The sequence below is a fragment of the Dreissena polymorpha genome, chromosome 2 (genome assembly GCF_020536995.1).
Source record: "Dreissena polymorpha isolate Duluth1 chromosome 2, UMN_Dpol_1.0, whole genome shotgun sequence".
Taxonomy (NCBI): Eukaryota; Metazoa; Mollusca; class Bivalvia; order Myida; family Dreissenidae; genus Dreissena; species Dreissena polymorpha.
Window position 1 is genome coordinate 4,954,852 of NC_068356.1, and position 18,693 is coordinate 4,973,544.

At 32.2% G+C, this 18,693-nt stretch overlaps 1 protein-coding gene across 11 annotated transcripts in view; it reads left to right on the forward strand.

The window, feature by feature from the left end:
- Positions 1 to 18,693, forward strand: part of LOC127865683 (mucin-like protein) — a 208,320-nt gene that overhangs the window by 42,514 nt on the left and 147,113 nt on the right. For 3 of the 11 annotated variants that reach the window (XM_052405608.1, XM_052405609.1, XM_052405610.1), the window contains exon 1: positions 6,859 to 7,306. The exons of 5 other annotated variants lie outside the window; for them this stretch is intronic. In XM_052405608.1, coding sequence (XP_052261568.1) covers positions 7,153 to 7,306 — 154 coding nt within the window. In that variant the 5' untranslated portion in view covers positions 6,859 to 7,152. Of the gene's footprint in view, positions 1 to 6,858; positions 7,307 to 10,555; positions 11,085 to 18,693 lie in introns of those variants that run through there. 3 more of the 11 variants (XM_052405606.1, XM_052405612.1, XM_052405611.1) reach the window with 3 other exon arrangements.

Genomic DNA, 18,693 nt, shown 5'->3' on the forward strand with positions numbered 1-18,693 from the left:
GAGACAATTCCATGCGTTCGCTTAGAAGGAAGTTCAGACATTTTTAATATTAGTTATCTTAATTGCCAATTTAAAAATCTAAATAAATATCTTAATGCAACTGCTTCAAGAACTCTGCAAATCAGCATTTTATATGACACTTAATTAGCAATTGTAATAAACAATTCGAAATTAAAAAGCATAAACTTATTAAAAATTTAGCACGGCTTCCTTCTTCAAAAACACACTAAAAAGAACCCTATGTTTGTTATTAGTAAAACATTATTTTGCGATTTTTACAGTTTGCAAAATTTTCGACCACCTTTATTAATATCACGCGGCTTTAATCCGCTATTCACAAGTTTTGGACTCTAGGTCTGAGGTGCGATAAACCGGTCCTGACCGTTTTCGAGAGGTACAATTACATATGGAATGACCCAATTTTGATCCAAAGAATGACCGGTATTCGGAATTGAGGGGATTCCGGTTTTTAGGAGATATTTTGCGCATGGTTGTATAGGAAAAAAATGGAACCGGACAATTTGTCCGGCTTAGAGAGGATTCCGCTATAGAGGGGATCCGGTTTAGAGGGTTTCCACTGTATTAATTATATATATATATATATATATATATATATATATATATATATATATATATATATATATATATATATTTATATATGACACATAAAGTGTCAGATAGTGGTACATAAAGTGCCGGTACATAAACGGGCTGTAACGTAAGGTGTTCCATTAAACATTTTAAAAATTAGTTAACAATTTATGGACTTGATTGTTTTGCATATACGCAAGCAAAGCATATTTATTAAAAATTAAAACACTCTGTGCATGTATCTTTTATTTATACATGCATCAACTATTCTGGTTATGAATACATTTTATTTAAAATTATATATAAACAAGACCATCGCATAATGGGTGCCAACGCTCGGCTGCGGATGGAGTTTTGAATAAATTAAAGTTTTTAAGTTTGTTTTTTTAGAGGTCACAGTGACCTTGACCTTTGACCTAGTGACCCCAAAATGGGTGTGGCGTGTAGAACTCATCAAGGTGCATCTACATATGAAGTTTCAAAGTTATAGGTTTGATTTTAGAGCCAATGTAAAGGTTTTAGCACGACTCGGGCGTTGGACGACGAGCTGGCTATGACAATACCTCGGGTTTTCTCCGAAAACAGCCGAGCTAAAAATAAGCAGATAAATTAAATGGAAAACATACAATATTATGGCAAGAAAAATAAAGCTGTACAAATCTTACATGTTTTACTTTGATGATGCGGTTAGCACATTCAGCATTTTCAGTATCTACTAAATAAATATATAAAAGTGCCATATGTCCAAGATACCATAACGTCCTCCTCCAAATGTTAAATCCTTCGTTTTAGTTCATCCCTGAATAATCCTCTCACACATTAGGCCTACATGTAAGATTCCTTGCAATGTTCACAGCGTTTATTTTGAATCGTTAACGTCCTCAAATTTCAGCAGGTATTAAATTATTAATATGTATAATAAATAAATTTTATTTATGATTTCGATTTATTTATTATTTGGAAGATAACAGTCTTGCAACGTGTTGAGTTAGTTACGTGCTTAGTGAGTCTTACAACAATAGACTGGTGTGAAAAGTGGCTCCTTATGAAGCACAACCTGCACCCAACAATAAATTATAGCTGACCCGGTTTGATAGGGCCTGTTTTTGATAATAACTTATTACCATTTTTCACTTCCGGGTTTATTATGTTTACCAGCGCCATGCTGGAAATAGACCGTTTCCCACAATTCTTAGCGCGCATTTACACAGGTCAGTAAGACCGGTGTGTACACAGTGCTTTAAAGGTTTATTTTAAATTTCTGCAACGATATATATTCATACGACACACGAACACTAACTCCGATCCTAATAAAAAAGACGAATGCTTCGGTTATTGTAGGAAAATTTGAACGAAATATCTTCGTCACAATCGGCTCGGTGAGCTAATTTTTCTTTGCTGCATTTTATGAAATTCGTCTTAAATTTATAATTTTTCTTGCCTATTTTGTGTTATTGTACCATATTTTTATCAACATTTTACAATTTAACTCATATAAAATTCGTATGAAATCGCTTTCAATAGACTTGGTTAACAATTTGACGCATTTCCTAACGCTGTCGAATATTTGAATACAATGGTCATGATTGCCATATATTGCCCGAAAGAGAAAAATTGCTACCAAAAGCACTAGTCGACCAAATAATTAATTACTCAAATTGTCAGATATAAGCTCTCACATATACATTTGAAACGATTGTTCAATGAATAACTTGTTATTTAGATTTCAGCCAAAATGGGCTATAAGTGCAATTGACCGGATATTTGTAAAGATAAACATTCAGCGCTTCAAGGAGGGTTCACATGGTTTGTCATCGATTTAACTTGTTGACCTTATTGTTGAGCCTATATGACTCAGATTTAAACATGGATTCAAACATGGCCAACATTTTCTAAACATTACAATTCTGACAAAGATTTATCTAAATTGAATGGTTAAAAATGGCATAGTGGTTGCAAGAATTTTTTTAGGTTCAAGTTGTACTATCCTTTACTCGAATGTGTTTTTATATATATTTTTAATATTTTCTTGTAAATCCTATTTGTTGCCGCTTACAAAACGATGTATAAACGATGTACCAATATTTCTTTGTTTACGCATGTGACTGATCATATCAACGAAATGTTGAGATACTACATGAATTTTACTTCAAGGCTATACCATGTTCAATAAGGCTATACCATGTATAAGTTATCTGTAAATAATTTAGTTCGAAATTAGTATAATGTAACCTTTAAAGGTTCTTATTTTTACTAACTAAAATGTAATTCATATATATCTGCTCTAGGTTGCAACGGAATTGTTAATTCCTAACTGACATCATAATGGTTTCATAATTGATACATTCAAATACATCTTGCATGTTTTGTTAATTTAGATCATGCAAACCTGTTTTAGTTAACATTTTGACATGCAATATCCGCGCAGTGATTTGACTGAAACCAGCATAGCTGGATCAAATCCCTGCCTTCTTAATCAGCCACGTGATGATAGCCGTGCCACGTGGTACAATATTTGTCACTTTGGTATTGTTACTTTTTTTAATGTATCTATTTTATCATGTTATTATGTTCCTTAACGTATACACTATTTACAAAGTATACAAGAAAATGATTTTAAAATATAGTTTTAAAACAACAACACAAAATCCTACCAAATTTGGTAAGATTTTCTTGTGATGGAAGAGTTTGTATGTGAGAGCATGGAACGACAACTCTGCATGGAGATTGTTTAACAGAAAGCAGTTTTGCTAAAGCAAGAATTTCAATAATGTCAGTACGGTCACTACTCATAACCGCTGTTTTGTCCAAATTTGCAAGTGGCCGTCAGTCTCCTCATGGTAGTAATTGGTCTGAAGTTCTTTTTAAATTGCATGATGAAGAACAACGTTAGAGCCCATACAAGCTGTTTTATGACCTAGGAAGAAAATACAGGTTTTACACATGATATACAATCTCCTCATGGGTGTCATTATTGGTAAGTTATTTGAAAATAACATGATGAATAATACAGGTACAGTCAAGATGAGCTCTTTTATGGTAAAAGTTGGCCTTTAAGCTTTAATTTAAACCGATTTATTTTAGCTCGATAGCATAGAAAGCCTAAGGCTGATTTCAAACGCGTTGAGTCTGTTTCTTCGGACTAGAACTATTACTTTCTGTGCATGGGAGAAATCTAAAGCACGCTCCCACAGTGGGGTTCGAATCCACGACCTTCTGATCGCTTTTTTTAATCAAGGTCGCACCCAAAATTGATATAACGATGTGAGTGGTTTATCGTGTTCGTCAGTTCGCAAGTTATCACCGTTTTGAGTCTGGGTTATTTGTATGTCTTTCAGAGTTGTAGCCTATCGGTTGACTCGCGATAAATTTCTGTCGTCAGGTTAGCTTTGTTCAGCGGTGAGGACAAACCTATGTAAATACGAGTTTTCTGTGTACTTTATATGCTTGCGTTGCAATCGGTAGCATGCGAGTAACGATTTAAGTAAAATCATACTATTTACTTAATATGGATGACAGTATCATGTGGGTGATATGCGACTGCACATTTAAGTTCAAACATTTGAGTTACTCTTTAAAGATGTAGGTCAAAAATTGGATGGCATGCGACTGATCCTTGAATTGTTTTTTTTTTTGCTTCTCAGCAAATCGAGGCTACTAAGTTCATGCCGTTGGAAATAATTAAATGCATCTATATTGGGTACTATTTCTTTCGAATGACAATCACTCTATACATTAAACTCTTTTGAAACTTAACTGATAAGAAATGTATTTTTAAACATGTTATTTTTTGAATACCGAGGTAACGGGGAATATATGTTCGCTTCTTTACTTATGGTATAAGTCAAAAATAAATACTTGGTAGATAAAAGCCTGATGCAATAGATATTTTCTCATGGAGACATTTTGTAATTTATAATTGCAAAATTGTTATTGTGTGCCGATTTCAATGAAGTAAAAACTGTTTGGATCATGGAAGTTTCGATGTCAATTAAAACGAAAGGCAAGAACAAAGTTTGATCTAAATGACTCCTCACGTTCTAGCGAATACAATCATTACTCAATGTATGTGTACATGCAATACAATTACTAAATTATGTTGTGTGAATTCATTTTCCTGTACAGGTTTTATCAAACCTATTATAAAGAAAATTTGAAAAATCGTATGCTACTTATAATCGCTTTATGGTAAGAAAATAACTACTATATACAGCTTCGTATTAATGATATCAGCCTTGTATTTGCTGGTTTACTTCGAAAAATGGAAACAATATTCTATATGTGTTAAGATCATTTTGAAAAACATGTTCACGTACACGTAAATCTGGTTTAAATCCATATGGAGGAAATCTTGTTTCAATCCTATCTTACTGCGCTTTCTGTTTTCTATCGCTTTCTTAAGTTCGCACGTGTGAACTTTACTTAAGATTTCTGTGCTCCGAAGTCTAATTTGTGTTAAATGTCAAGTTATCTGCGCGTTTTCTGTTCGTTGTAATGTTACATGTTTCAGTAGAAATATTCAATAAATGCATCGACACAGTACCACGCGTACATTTTATATCGCAATCTTTAAGCACGGCAAACATGCTTCAAAGTTTTGTTAAGTACAAGCTTTGAGCATATTAAAACTTTATTGGCCAAATATGCCGTATTTCGTTAAAACGTTCTTTGTTGGAACGTTTTAAAGCATATACCCGATACCAACACAATCCAAAACAATGTAAATGATATTTTTCCAGATACAAAAATATGCATGAGACAGAAAGATTGTTCCTATTAGAGTTCCAGAAAACATACGAGTCTGGTTCGTCAATCGGCAAAATTTATTGAGTCTTGTTTTTGCGACATATGAAATATTTCTCTTTTCAATTTGGTTAATTGAAAAAAAGCAATTTTTTGTATCATTCTTTCATTTATATCGTCAATTTATTTCTCAATGTGTTCATTTTAAAGCGAGATTATACGATTTTGTCAATTATATATATATATATATATATATATATATATATATATATATATATATATATATATATATATATATATATATATATATATATATATATATAATTTGTTTATAAGACATATATTTCAATATAGATTAAAATAAAAGTTAAGAAGAACATGTGTCGAATAATGCGAAATAGGCCAGATATTTAGTTCTGAAATCGAAAATGTATGTACAGTCGAATTCGCCAGAATGTAAAGCAATCTAAGTTTCGTCGCATTGTTGGGGTTTGATATCGTCATATTTGTTCAAGGCCTAGTTTAAGGAATGTCTTGCCCCTTTCTTGAGGCATTACTCTAACTTATCCGCCAGTAAATATTTGTATCGATATTTTTCCCTCAGCTGACATAATTATGTTTACGATATAAATTGATCATCGCTGATTAGGGTCAATGCTACGTGAACACACCGAGGTGCAAATAAACGTGTAAAATACAAGGTGATTGCGTGCGTCAAATACAAAAGGATTATTCTAGTCCATCAAGGATCAGCACGCAGCTTGTGTTTTCTATTTTCTTCATTTAGCTGTTATTTGTCGAACCCCATGACGATCCATGTTCGTTTAAGATTATTAATTTTCGCTCGCTTGGTTCAAACGCTTAAGTCAGTTAAGTTACTTAATCCAACAATATTGTAATACTCAAGAAGCAATTTCAAACCCAGGATCAGAACAAGCTTTATATATTTGATATGTCTGATACAGTTAAGTATTCAAAAATTGCTTACTTTCCCTGAAAATTGAAATCTAATCGCGTATCGGAATAAAGCCTGATTTGGGCCTGATAGATTATCATAATTATACTTTGAAAATCCCATCAAATTCAAATCAGCAACTTTATCAACAAGTGATAACTGTTGGTAGATAATTAATTTTTTTGTCTTAAATATATACATCTATAAGTTTTCTGTTTCTACAAAGCGTTAAAGTAATGCTTACATTAAATGTAACTCAATATGTCAACATGTATGACTTATTTGAAGTTAAAGTTGAATACAGCTTGAAATGGATTGGTATGTTTAAAGTGCAACTTTAACATGATTTAAAACTTGCAATTAAAAAAATTAATTAACTATGAAATGTCCTTGTAAACAACTATGTGCTTAACATAATTGCTCGATGTCGGTTGAATACGAAACATGAACACCATTTTTATCATAAATAAAGCGCCCCAATTGAAATGATAACGACTCCATCACGTGACGCCCTCAGTTGAGTACAAATCTTTGAAAGACAGACAGTTGTCGTATCGACACACGCTGATAGCGTAGCGGTTATGATAAATTGATGCAAGAATGACTGATAAAAAATGTGTTAAAATGGAAATCAATTAACAATCGAACTTGTTTTACGTACCGTCGAAATGTTCTGAAGTTATTCACTACATTATTTTTGTACTTTGAGTTAAGTTGTGTTAAATATAACGCAGACAAAACATAAACTACTTTACGAACAACCAAACTTATCAAACAAAGATAACTATGTATAAATATACATAGAATGGCATAACAAAGGAACTTTATAATCAAACAAGTAAAACGTTTATAAAAATGCTATTATGTTCAGTTGGATAAAGAAGTTTGCAAGAACAATTATTGACGTAACAGGAACCGTGAAAGAAGTTATGGCGAACGAACTCGGATTGCTTCTCCTACTTGTCTGTGGGTTTACTAATCTAATAACTGTCGAAATGGCGAAAGGTGAAAACATCCGTGAGTACATTATGTCAGTTGCAATAAAAAGAATAAATACATATTAATGATAAATTTTGAGATAAGATATATGTTGTATATATTTTCAGGAAGCTTATAACATATTTTGTTTCAAAAGATTTAAAGGGCCCTTTTCACAGATTTTGGCATGTATTGAAGTTTGTTGTTAAATGCTTTATATTCACAAATGTAAACATTTGATCTAAAAGCTCCAGTAAAAAAACAAGAATACAATTAAAGAAAGAATAAAAGTAACGCTCATCTGCGCTCGAACCACTGACCCCTGGAGTAAAAGTCTAGCGCTTAGACCACTCGGCCATCCGTACTCATACAATGAGTGATATATTTTATACACTATACAAGCAATCCTCGTAGTTTCACAAAATATAACGACAACAACATAAATCTCCAAATTATTTAATCACTTCGCGTTGCAACGCTTTATAATGTTCAGGGGTTTTTTTAAATCGTAAAAAGATGCGTATAATGGATGTTTTAGAGCATGGTAAATGTTCAGTATTACTGTTTCATCACAAATATCATAACTAAAGCGAAAATTTGCGGATCTGAAACAACTTTTTTTTAAATTTGTCAATTTACCGAAACGTGAAAAGGGCCCTTTAACTTAGAATGTTAATTTTTGTATGAGATAATAACGTTTTCGCAACAAAATGAAACATATTTACATGTGCATATTTAGGAAGTATGTTTGGTGCTCTATCAAGGTACATGAGTATGTTTGTATAAAAACAAAAACATGTACACCAATAATAAAAATCAGAGCATCTGCTATTTTATGTAGAGCCTTATATACACTCACAAATTACACATTTACAATAAACGGACCATATTTGAACGAAAATATTAAACCACTACACTAATGTGCTGTGTGTACGTGATTTGGTCCATGCTACGTGTATTTACTTTGTGACAAAAATTTAAATAAAAATAAAAATTCTGAGTTTCATTGTTTTCAGTTTATAATATAATCTTTGGTATAAAACCGGCTTTAAAACGTTCTGGTTTGAACGCGGCGTTGAGTTTCATACGTTGTTGTCTCGATAGTGTGGTGACCATCGTTTTGACCATCGGCTTTGCTATGCCTTATGCAACTTATGTTCAACTTCTTACGATATATTTGTTTCAAAAGCCGTATTTCATTATTTCCAAATATGAAGATAATGTCATCGAATACCTTTTCGCTGATATAGACTGATTTTGATGTTGAACATATGAAGAGTTGTACGTGTTTTAAATAAATAGCATAAACACGAAATAAGTGATTACAAACATTTCATGGGACACAAAGTGAGGTTTTTGTGATCGCATATCCACTATTCAAGTTAACTTTTTTTGTCATGCACGTTAGTAACCGTTTCAAAGATATCGCAACAACTTTATTAATATGTCCGCAAAGTTCAACTTTGTGTTTATCAAGTTTAATACATCTTTAATCATAGGCAAACCCACTTAATTTAAAGATATGATACAAATCATGTTAATTCGTGAAAACAAATTTGTGTTTAAATTTAGGCCATTTTACGATGATTAATGGTTAAGCTGTTTTGTGGATTCATACATTTTCATTTCGTATGGAAGAAAACCGATTTAAAACATAGCCAGACAGTATCGAACCCGTACACGTTGTTCTTTGCTTTGCAGGATATCCATAATTGACACTTTCTGTTGAAATATTAATATATAATGATGAACACCAAGGATCTTACAGTTAGATATATGCAATATATGGTATGGTGTAACAAAATTACATTTATACTGCACATAATACCAAACATGAAACTTATATGCAATAAAACAAACCATGGCATTTGTTAATAAATGAGCCTTTAAATGCAGATAACCAAAAATAAAAAACAAATAATATCCTATATGCACAAACTAATCATCAAGAATAATACATATGAAAACATAAACGAAAACTATATTTTACGTCCTTAAGTCAGCAAGAAAAATGATGGACATATTTATTATCAAATATTTCCTAATTATGAATTATGTTACACCCCGATAACAGTACAATCATGCTTACATCTGCAAATGTTAAATGCTCCGGCTATCCCCACTCGTGACTCTTATTGCATTTATCTTATCAAAACACTGATAGTAATACTTGTGTTCAAAATGTACACTTGTAAGGATAACATAAAAGGAAGATATCGTTCCTGAAAAATGAGGAAGGACCGTTGATGCTGACACATCTTCAAACCTCAAAAACGAAAGGCATATTTAGACATTGCTTTGTTCTTAAATGTTTCAACAAATTTTGATAGAATGGCTATTGTACATTTATTTCTGCACATGATACCAAATTGTTTAATGATCAGATGATCATTTTATGACAATTACATCATTTATTAAATTGTTATAATAGCACTCCCAGTATTATATTTTGTAAAATCTTTATAGGGCAATACCGACGTTTTATACGGCATTTGTTCAAAGGTCTGGAGCAACTTAAGTTAAAATTGCTTAAATCACTACGCTGCATGGATTTGTAACCACCATAAGTTTGTGATTTTCATATATAACTTTCTCTTTAATTCGCAGTTTAGCAACAAATTGGTCAATCTGCCAAATATAACACAATAATATATACCGCAAAAACATGTTCATAAAAAAAAAGTTATTTTCACTTAGTTTAAAATAAAAGAAAGTGGGTAAATACGTATCCACTTGATGGCCAACCGTCACTGTTTCTAGAAAAAAAACGCCTTTATTTGGGTCTGAAAGATTATCATGTTACTCTTCCATCCCATGCTCGAGATACAATGGTAATACTGTGTACATACACTATATTGCCTTAAACATTGTTAAATCTCTTACAAGTGTTCGTGTAGCGTTATTTTAATAGGCAAATAGTTTTTTACGCGAATTCCACTCTATGTTATGCATATTGAAAATGTCAAACGTTCCACATTGTCATCTGCACAGGTTCAAGATCAAACAAATTATGATTTAACGTTCTACCAGATACGATAATGCATATGTATTGTTAAACATATCTTTTTAAGTGAAACGTTCATGGTAAATATATCTGTTTTAGATAAATACAAATAATATTAAACGTAAATTGTACACACCGTACTTAGGATATTCAAGTTTTGTTTTTACTATTAAATGTACCAATATGTCCCTTTAACCTCTGTTCTCCACTGATAACGACTTGATCACGGGACGCCATCAATCTGGGATAAAATCGTTGATAGACATTTGTCTTGTCATAAACATGTTGTGTAGAACGTCTGAAATAAAGGACCGATGGCAAAAGATGCGCTATTTTATGAATGCAAAAACAATCTTTGCGACTAACGTTACGTAATAAGATGGACTGTTGACAACCGATTACTGTTGCGACAATTATTCGGTGTAAACTTCAGCATAGTACATATTAAATATAGTTTGTATGAGTTCATTTGTTGAAACAGTTCGGGGAGCATTTGTGAGTGAATTTGAACAAAACAGTATAAACTGATATTTTAAACTGTTACACTACGAAAACTGAGCACGCTCACTGATATATGCATTAATCTACATATATAAGAGTGACTCAACTTTGAACATCATCATCAGAAAAGTTATACATTATGTAGACATGATATTCTTTTAAGTTTGAAATAGAATTCAACTACACATAAGTATTGACGTTGCAGTATGGTAAAAGAAGAAAACATGGCGAAAACATTTGGATTGTTTCTAATGTGTGTATGTCTGTTGACTGTTCTAATGACTATCAACAAAGTGACCGCTCAACAGTTTGGTGAGTATTTAAAGTATCAATATATTCATGCCATGAGGTCGATGAAAACCAACATTTTGTTGTAATTGGAGTTTATCTATGGGCTACATTAAAGTTACAGAATTTTTATAACTGAATATGATAGACATATTTTAAACAATGATTACTTCGTGACTTAAAATGTTTTGAACTAATACAATGAAATGACTATTGTTTATTAGGCTTTTCACAAATAACATACTACAATTTTATGCATGATTTGATAGCATTTGGTAATTAAAACACTACAAGTGAATTTGTCATTGTAAAACGTGCATTTATCCTACGATAAGCATTACTGATTTGATATAACTTCAAAGCCACCTTAGACCGAAAATACATCAATACACCCTAACAAAGCATCTGGTTTTTTATTGATTTTTAAAACATTTATTTAAATGAACAGGGTTTCGTTTGTATACAATACATTTTATTTTAGGTTCGAAAACGCTTGCTGCAAATATATAGTGCACATGCGCTCATATTATTCATACTATTAAAAGCATCACTATTAAATCGATTTTAATGCAAGTGTTCTGTTATCATCATGTTCATTTATTGCTAAGTTGTTTTGAGCGATTGTGTACGGGCTTGCTATGCGTTCAAAAGTGTTATTGTGCGTACGTCATTTCGATCTGATGCTGTCTGCTTCACAACAAGCATGGATCTTTAAATGCAGAATCCTTGACAACGCTATCAATAAGTTCTCATTAAATCAAAATATTTTAACCCAAAAAATCGCCGGAAATCTTAAACATATTCGATATCATTCAATTTTGATGCCATCGTCGTGCAAATGTTAATGCTAAAACACTGGTTAAACAAAATTAGAATAAATCAATACGGTTCTAAAAGATTGATACATGTGCACGATATTGGGAGTCCCCAATAAATGTATTTTTAGGATATTCAATTGGTTCCTTTATTCAAAACACCTGGACGTTTTATTTATTTCTGTGGTTCGTATCGCCGTGGGTAAATGCATTGTTTTATCGGTACATCATTTAGAATGATAAAGTTAACAGATAAGCAAACTGGATATTGACAAATGCATCTTATTTCATACTTGCCAAAATATAATTGACCTGTGTCATAGTAAAACGAGTCCAAACCAACGCGTCAACTTACGCATTTTATTATATCAATAACTCTGAAGCCATGCTTCATTTTTGGACCGTATATCGTTTTCAACTCATCAACATTCTTCTCAATCATGTAAATGATAATCAAGTTCTCTGATCAGAAAATTAAAAAAATCTGATTTTTTTGTCTGATATAATATATATATATATATATATATATATATATATATATATATATATACGTTAATATATATCATATCAGAAAAAAATGCCGATTTTTTTTTTCAAAATCATAAAAATGTTGTTTGAAGACAAATTGATAGTGTTAACGTGACTTTGCCACGCGCCCAACACCTGTGGTTTAAATAAGAATATTTTTCTTACGCTTTTTTAATGTTAATGCATAATACTTTACTGTGCTATGATATTTGTATTAATTGAACAAAACCTTTACATGATTTACTAACTAATATTTAATATCAATCTACGTAATTGTTCTACATGGCCATTATCAGGCAAGATGTGTTATCAACTTATCAGGAAATAATGAATTTATGAGATTGGCCATATCCAAGATATTTGTTTGAAATTGAATTAAATGTCAGTGCCTATGTATTTATTTTGTGTCCGTTTAAACATCTTAACATTATGATTTGCCGAAAACTGACATTTTTTTGTCAATAGTATTATACACGGGATTTTGCGCGACATTAAGGGCCAACGCATTGTGTTTTTGTTGTATATGTTCGTTATGCACTGTTATTATTTTGACCCATAACACTAAATCTTTGTTTTGAATAAACATCTTCCTCCGCCTCCTCCTCCTCCTCCTCCTCCTCATCATCACTACCACCACACCATCATCATTATAATCATCATCATCATTATCACCATCATCATCATCATCGTCGTCACCATCAACATCATCAGCAGCAGCATCAGCATCGTCATCATCATCATCATCATCATCATCGGTGTTGTTGTTTCCGAAGTCGTCGTTGCCGCCGCATTCTTAGTCGTCGTAATTATCAAAATAAAAATAACAATAATAATTTTAAAAAATCCTCATAATCACCCTTCTCAAAATCTTCCTCCTCATCAGCATCATTATCATGATTATCCTCATCATCAATTAATATCGATGCATGTTTATATCATTATACTTTTCATCATGTTTCCGATTTCTGGACAGATCATGAGAAAAAGTGTAATTAGATTGCCATCATGCTTGCTTAATTGCATACACAATGGGAAACGTTTTATTCTTAATTGCTTGTTATCTCAAAATGGAACAATCGACACGACGCGGCTGTATGATGTGAAGAAATTAGATATATTATCTTGGGCGTTTACGTTGACCTTTTTATCAGAAAAACGATCTAATTTAAACGCAGTCTCATTTGAAAATAAAAGACGACGTTTTCATCTCTAACCTTCCTATTACAGTAAGAGTCGTAATCGGCATTATACAGTGTTTGACATTTTATGTAAATTACCCGGAAAAAAATAACTTTTCCAACATTCAAACATCGTGTACAATGAAGATAAAGTATAATTGTTGTTACCGAAAATATATGTAATTATTATAGATGATACAAATAACCTTAATCAAATGTAATCTTAATGGTTATTCTCAACCATTAGAAATGCGCTTTTACATAGTCGGTGTTATTTTCCATGGAATGAAAACTGCATGGTTGTTAAAAAGATCATATCCGCACAAACCAGAATTTAACTTTATCAACTCTGTTATAAACCATTCTTAGTCCATCATTCAATTGAAGGATCCTTTAAAAACATATTGAAATTGTATTTTTTATCCTGTTTATGTTCACATTTAAAAGACGTATGAGACTAGAATTTTATTTCCAAAAATAAGCATTATCAACTGTTTTATTTGTTTAAAAAGAAACTCACGTGTATTGTTCACATAACAATGTCGGATTCGCATATCATAAATCAATATTATATACAAATAATACACATTTCACATATCGTATACACATTTAATTGACAATTATGAACAGCAGCATCTCTTTAATTCTCCACTCCCCACAGCCATGCTACGAATAACAATTCGATCACGAGACGTCGTCTTCTAAGTTTAAATATTGATAGAAATTTGTCATATCGGCATATTTTGACAGCGAAGCGGTTGTGTGGAACTGTCGACATGCAGGATACATGGCAAAAGTTGTGCCTTATTAAAGGCGAAAAATATATGTGAGACTCGCGCTATAAAATAAAATTATTAGTTGACCGCCGGTAACTGTCTCGCAAATTAGTGTTTGTAAACCTAGGCATAATACGGAATTAAAGTTGGTATTGTTTTATATGTGATCATATTGTAAAATACATTTTGTTGAAGATTCTGGTGTGGAATTTAACAAAACAATCGACCCTATTTTCGACGTAGCGTTAAAATGCTCTGAAATTATGCCATACACGCGTTTTATGATTAAGTGGTGTTACAAAATAACATATGCTTAACTTTTTGAATCTCAACAAACGAACCTTCGAAAAACAACAACATTGTAATTCTTACATAATGCTAAGGATTATACACACACATTAACCTCTTACTCATAGACTTATCTATTTTTCAACGAACTTCTCATGACTTATTGGCCTTGTACATACACTGGCATAAACTCAAAATCCCAATAACATGTATATCATAGTTGGCACATATGACGTGTAAATACACTTGCTTGACCGGCTGATAGATACAGAACTATTGATAAGCAAATGTCTATGCAGTTTTAATGGATAACTCTATTCCTTGGATCTTCAAACGCTCATTATCATAACGATGTCCCTTAAATCAACAAGCATGATTGCCACACTGAGGTCCACGAAGGGGCAGCGGGTTTGTTAATCTGTCCTCCAAATACAATTAAGGAACCTTAATCATACATATACATTTGATATTGAAAAGTAAGAAGAGCTTGCGCGTAAATTGAAGTTATTTAATAAAATCGTGACGATCGACGACAAGTTTAGGCGGCACCCAGTAAGGTCGTTGTGAACGTAGGGTTTATTATTCAAATAAGCCTTTGTGTCGGTATGCCGTTTTAGACTTTATCATTTCTTTTTCATAAAATATGCTTCGTCGGAGGACAATGCAACTGTGATTAACCAGGATGAATATATCAGTTATCAGCTTTGGTTGTTCACCTGGCTTACAAACGACATTTCTATTAGGAAAATCCACACGTTTTGTTTTCTTTACGAATATTTCCTCTATCAAAATACTTAACAAAATTCATGCACATCACAAATAAAGGCATGCAGATGAAGACAACTATTGATAAGCAAACCGGTGTGGCGTAAAAATTGCAAGACCGTGAATTTCTTAAGATATACCGGAAGTCTTGCATTTCTCACGTTACCCCCGTGAGAATTACAAACCTGCAGACCGTGAAAACCTTAAGACTTTAGTCCGATACAAGTAGCATTTATTTAGTTTGAATTTGTAGTAGTTTTGTTTATATTAAAAGTACTAAATGACATTTTACATCAAGAATGCAAAGAACTACTGTTCGGATTGTTGTTATTTCCGGACATTAATGGTAAAAAATATTACTGGTAAAAATGAAAACGGTCCTGAGGTAAAACGGCCTCACAGGTTAAAACGGTCACTGTTTAAAATCAATGTGCTTACAACCGGACCCACATTTTTATGATATATTTAAACTGAAGTGTTACCACAAGTATACTTAAAATGTTAAGATATCACAAATTCTGTGAACGCTTACATGTGGAAAATATGGTTAAATCTTAAGGTATTAAGTATATGTAAGTGTTTAGATTTAATTATAATGATTTGTTATTTGGTAAATTAATTTTAAAAAATCCTGCCAAAATAACTTAACATATGGGAACCAAAAAGTGAATCTTGGCTTATTGTGTAATACATTTACAGTTATTTCTTCATTCATCAAGTTTTAAACCGAAATAATTGTGCTGATGTTGGAAATGTTTTATATTTCTAATGGCTATTTCTAGCTTTTTCCCAATTTTTTTTTCCCAAAATATTGTTTCAAATTATAATTGTGGTGATGTCCTGTATTTTCTATAGCTAGTAATACATTTATTATTATAAATAATTACATTTGATTCATGTAAGATCCACTTATTGACTGAAATAATGATGTTGGTAACTTGGTAGTGATGTATTATATTTTTCATGGCTTGCACAAATATTTGCCTTTTAGATTTGCAAAACCAACTTACAGACTGGCATTTCCAGCTGATAATAATTGCCCCCGAAAAGTGCAGAACCAAGTAATTGTCTGAAATAATGATATTGGTGGTGTGTTTTATATTTGGTTTGACCAGTTGATATTTATGGCCCATGAGAAGTGCAAGACCAAGTATTTGTTAGAAATAATGATGTTGGTGGTGATGGTGTCTTATATAAATGGGCTAAACAGGTGATATATATTGCCAGTGAGAAGTGTAGGACCAAGTATTAGTTTGAAATAATGATGTTGGTGGTGGTGGTGTCTTATATTTGGCTTGAACAGCTGATACGTATTGCCCGTGAGAAGTGCAAGACCAAGTATTTGTTTGAAATAATTATGTTGGTGGCGGTGATGTCTTATATTTAGCTTGAACAGCTGATATGTATTGCCCGTGAGAAGTGCAAGGCCAAGTATTAGTTTGAATAATTATGTTGGTTGTGGTTGTGGTGGTGTCTTATCTTTGGCTTGATCAGCTGCTTGTATTGCCCGTGAGAAGTGCAAGACCAAGTATTTGTTAGAAAAAATTATGTTGATGGTGGTTGTGTCTTATATAATTGGCTTGACCAGCTGATATGTATTGCCAGTGAGAAGTGCAAGACCAAGTATTAGTTTGAAATAATGATGTTGGTGGTGGTTGTGTCTTATATAATTGGCTTGAATAGCTGATATGTTTTGCCCGTGAGAAGTGCAAGACTAAGTATGAAGTTTGAAATAATGATGTTGGTGTTTGTGGTGTCTTCTCTTTGTCTTGAACAGCTGATATGTATGGCCTGTGAGAAGTGCAAAACCAAGTATTTGTTTGAAATAATGATGTTTTGGCGGTGGTGTCTTATCATTGGCTTGACCAGCTGATATGTTTTGCCCGTAAGAAGTGCAAGACCAAGTATTTGTTCGAAATAATGATGTTGGTGGTGGTTGTGTCTAATATAATTGGCTTGAACAGCTGATACCTATTGCCCGTGAGAAGTGCAAGACCAAGTATTAGTTTGAAATAATGATGTTGGTGGCGGTGGTGTCTTATATGTGGCATAAACAGCTGATACCTATTGCCCGTGAGAAGTGCAAAACCAAGTATTAGTTTGAAATAATGATGTTGGTGGCCGTGGTGTCTTATATTTGGCTTGAACAGCTGATACCTATTGTCCGTGCTAAGTGCAAGACCAAGTATTAGTTTGAAATAATGATGTTGGTGGCGGTGGTGTCTTATATTTGGCTTGAACAGCTGATATGTATAAATCAATTTTTGGAAAACCTATACAAATGTACATGTACATTAACAAGGCTTGAACAAGCATCCTTAGGATTAAAAAGCTATCACCTAACTGTTTAATTGCAATATGCATGTCACATTTTACATACATGTATATTCGATACAAGTACTGAAATACTATTGAAAAAACAACCAAAATACAATGAAAAATCAGGATTTTTGTGTTTCTTATGCTTATAATTTTACTAATGACAAAGGTTATTACTCATTAACGAATCTACTCTTTTGGTTCGAGTCATTAGGGTATACCGGTATACTTTTTTTCTTTTTTAATCTGAGCCAACCTTTTTGAAAAACGACATTGCCACAATCTGTGAGCTCTTGTCTTTATAAAGGCATTTTGTATTTGAACTTGGAGAAGTAATGAGAAAATTCTTAAGGAGTGTGTATCCCCTTTTTATTAGCCGTGAAGATTAATAGCTACAATTAAAAAATACAATAATTGTCTCATTCACAAACTCAAATGAGCAAACATAAACTAGTAACATGTGGACAATTATACTTAAATGACTAAGATGATTTTAGTTTAATTTGTTAAGGTTGATTTTCTTTATGCTGCCTTTTTTTACAGAATTACCTTTTTTACACAGTACAACCAACTTTGTATTTGTGTACAGCAAGTATATAATTAATAATATGTTGGAAAACCAATTAATAACAACACTTCATTTAATGTTTCATTTTACCTGCCCAGGATAGCATTCAAATGTACATGTGTTATTTCAGGTATGCTAACTAGTTTACAATCATTCTACTGGTTGGATTCACCAAAGCAATATTATTAATTTTGATACATATGAACTACATGAGCTGATTTGACCATATTTATTTGAATACCTGTAAATAAAGCTTTATGCAAATTCTGTATTGTTTTTATTAAACATCTATAAGGGAATTGTTGTGCACAAATTACCATTCTGAACTATAATTGATATTTATAACCTTTAATTTATGAAATAATAAATATAAATGAGAGTTTAAACAGTTATAAT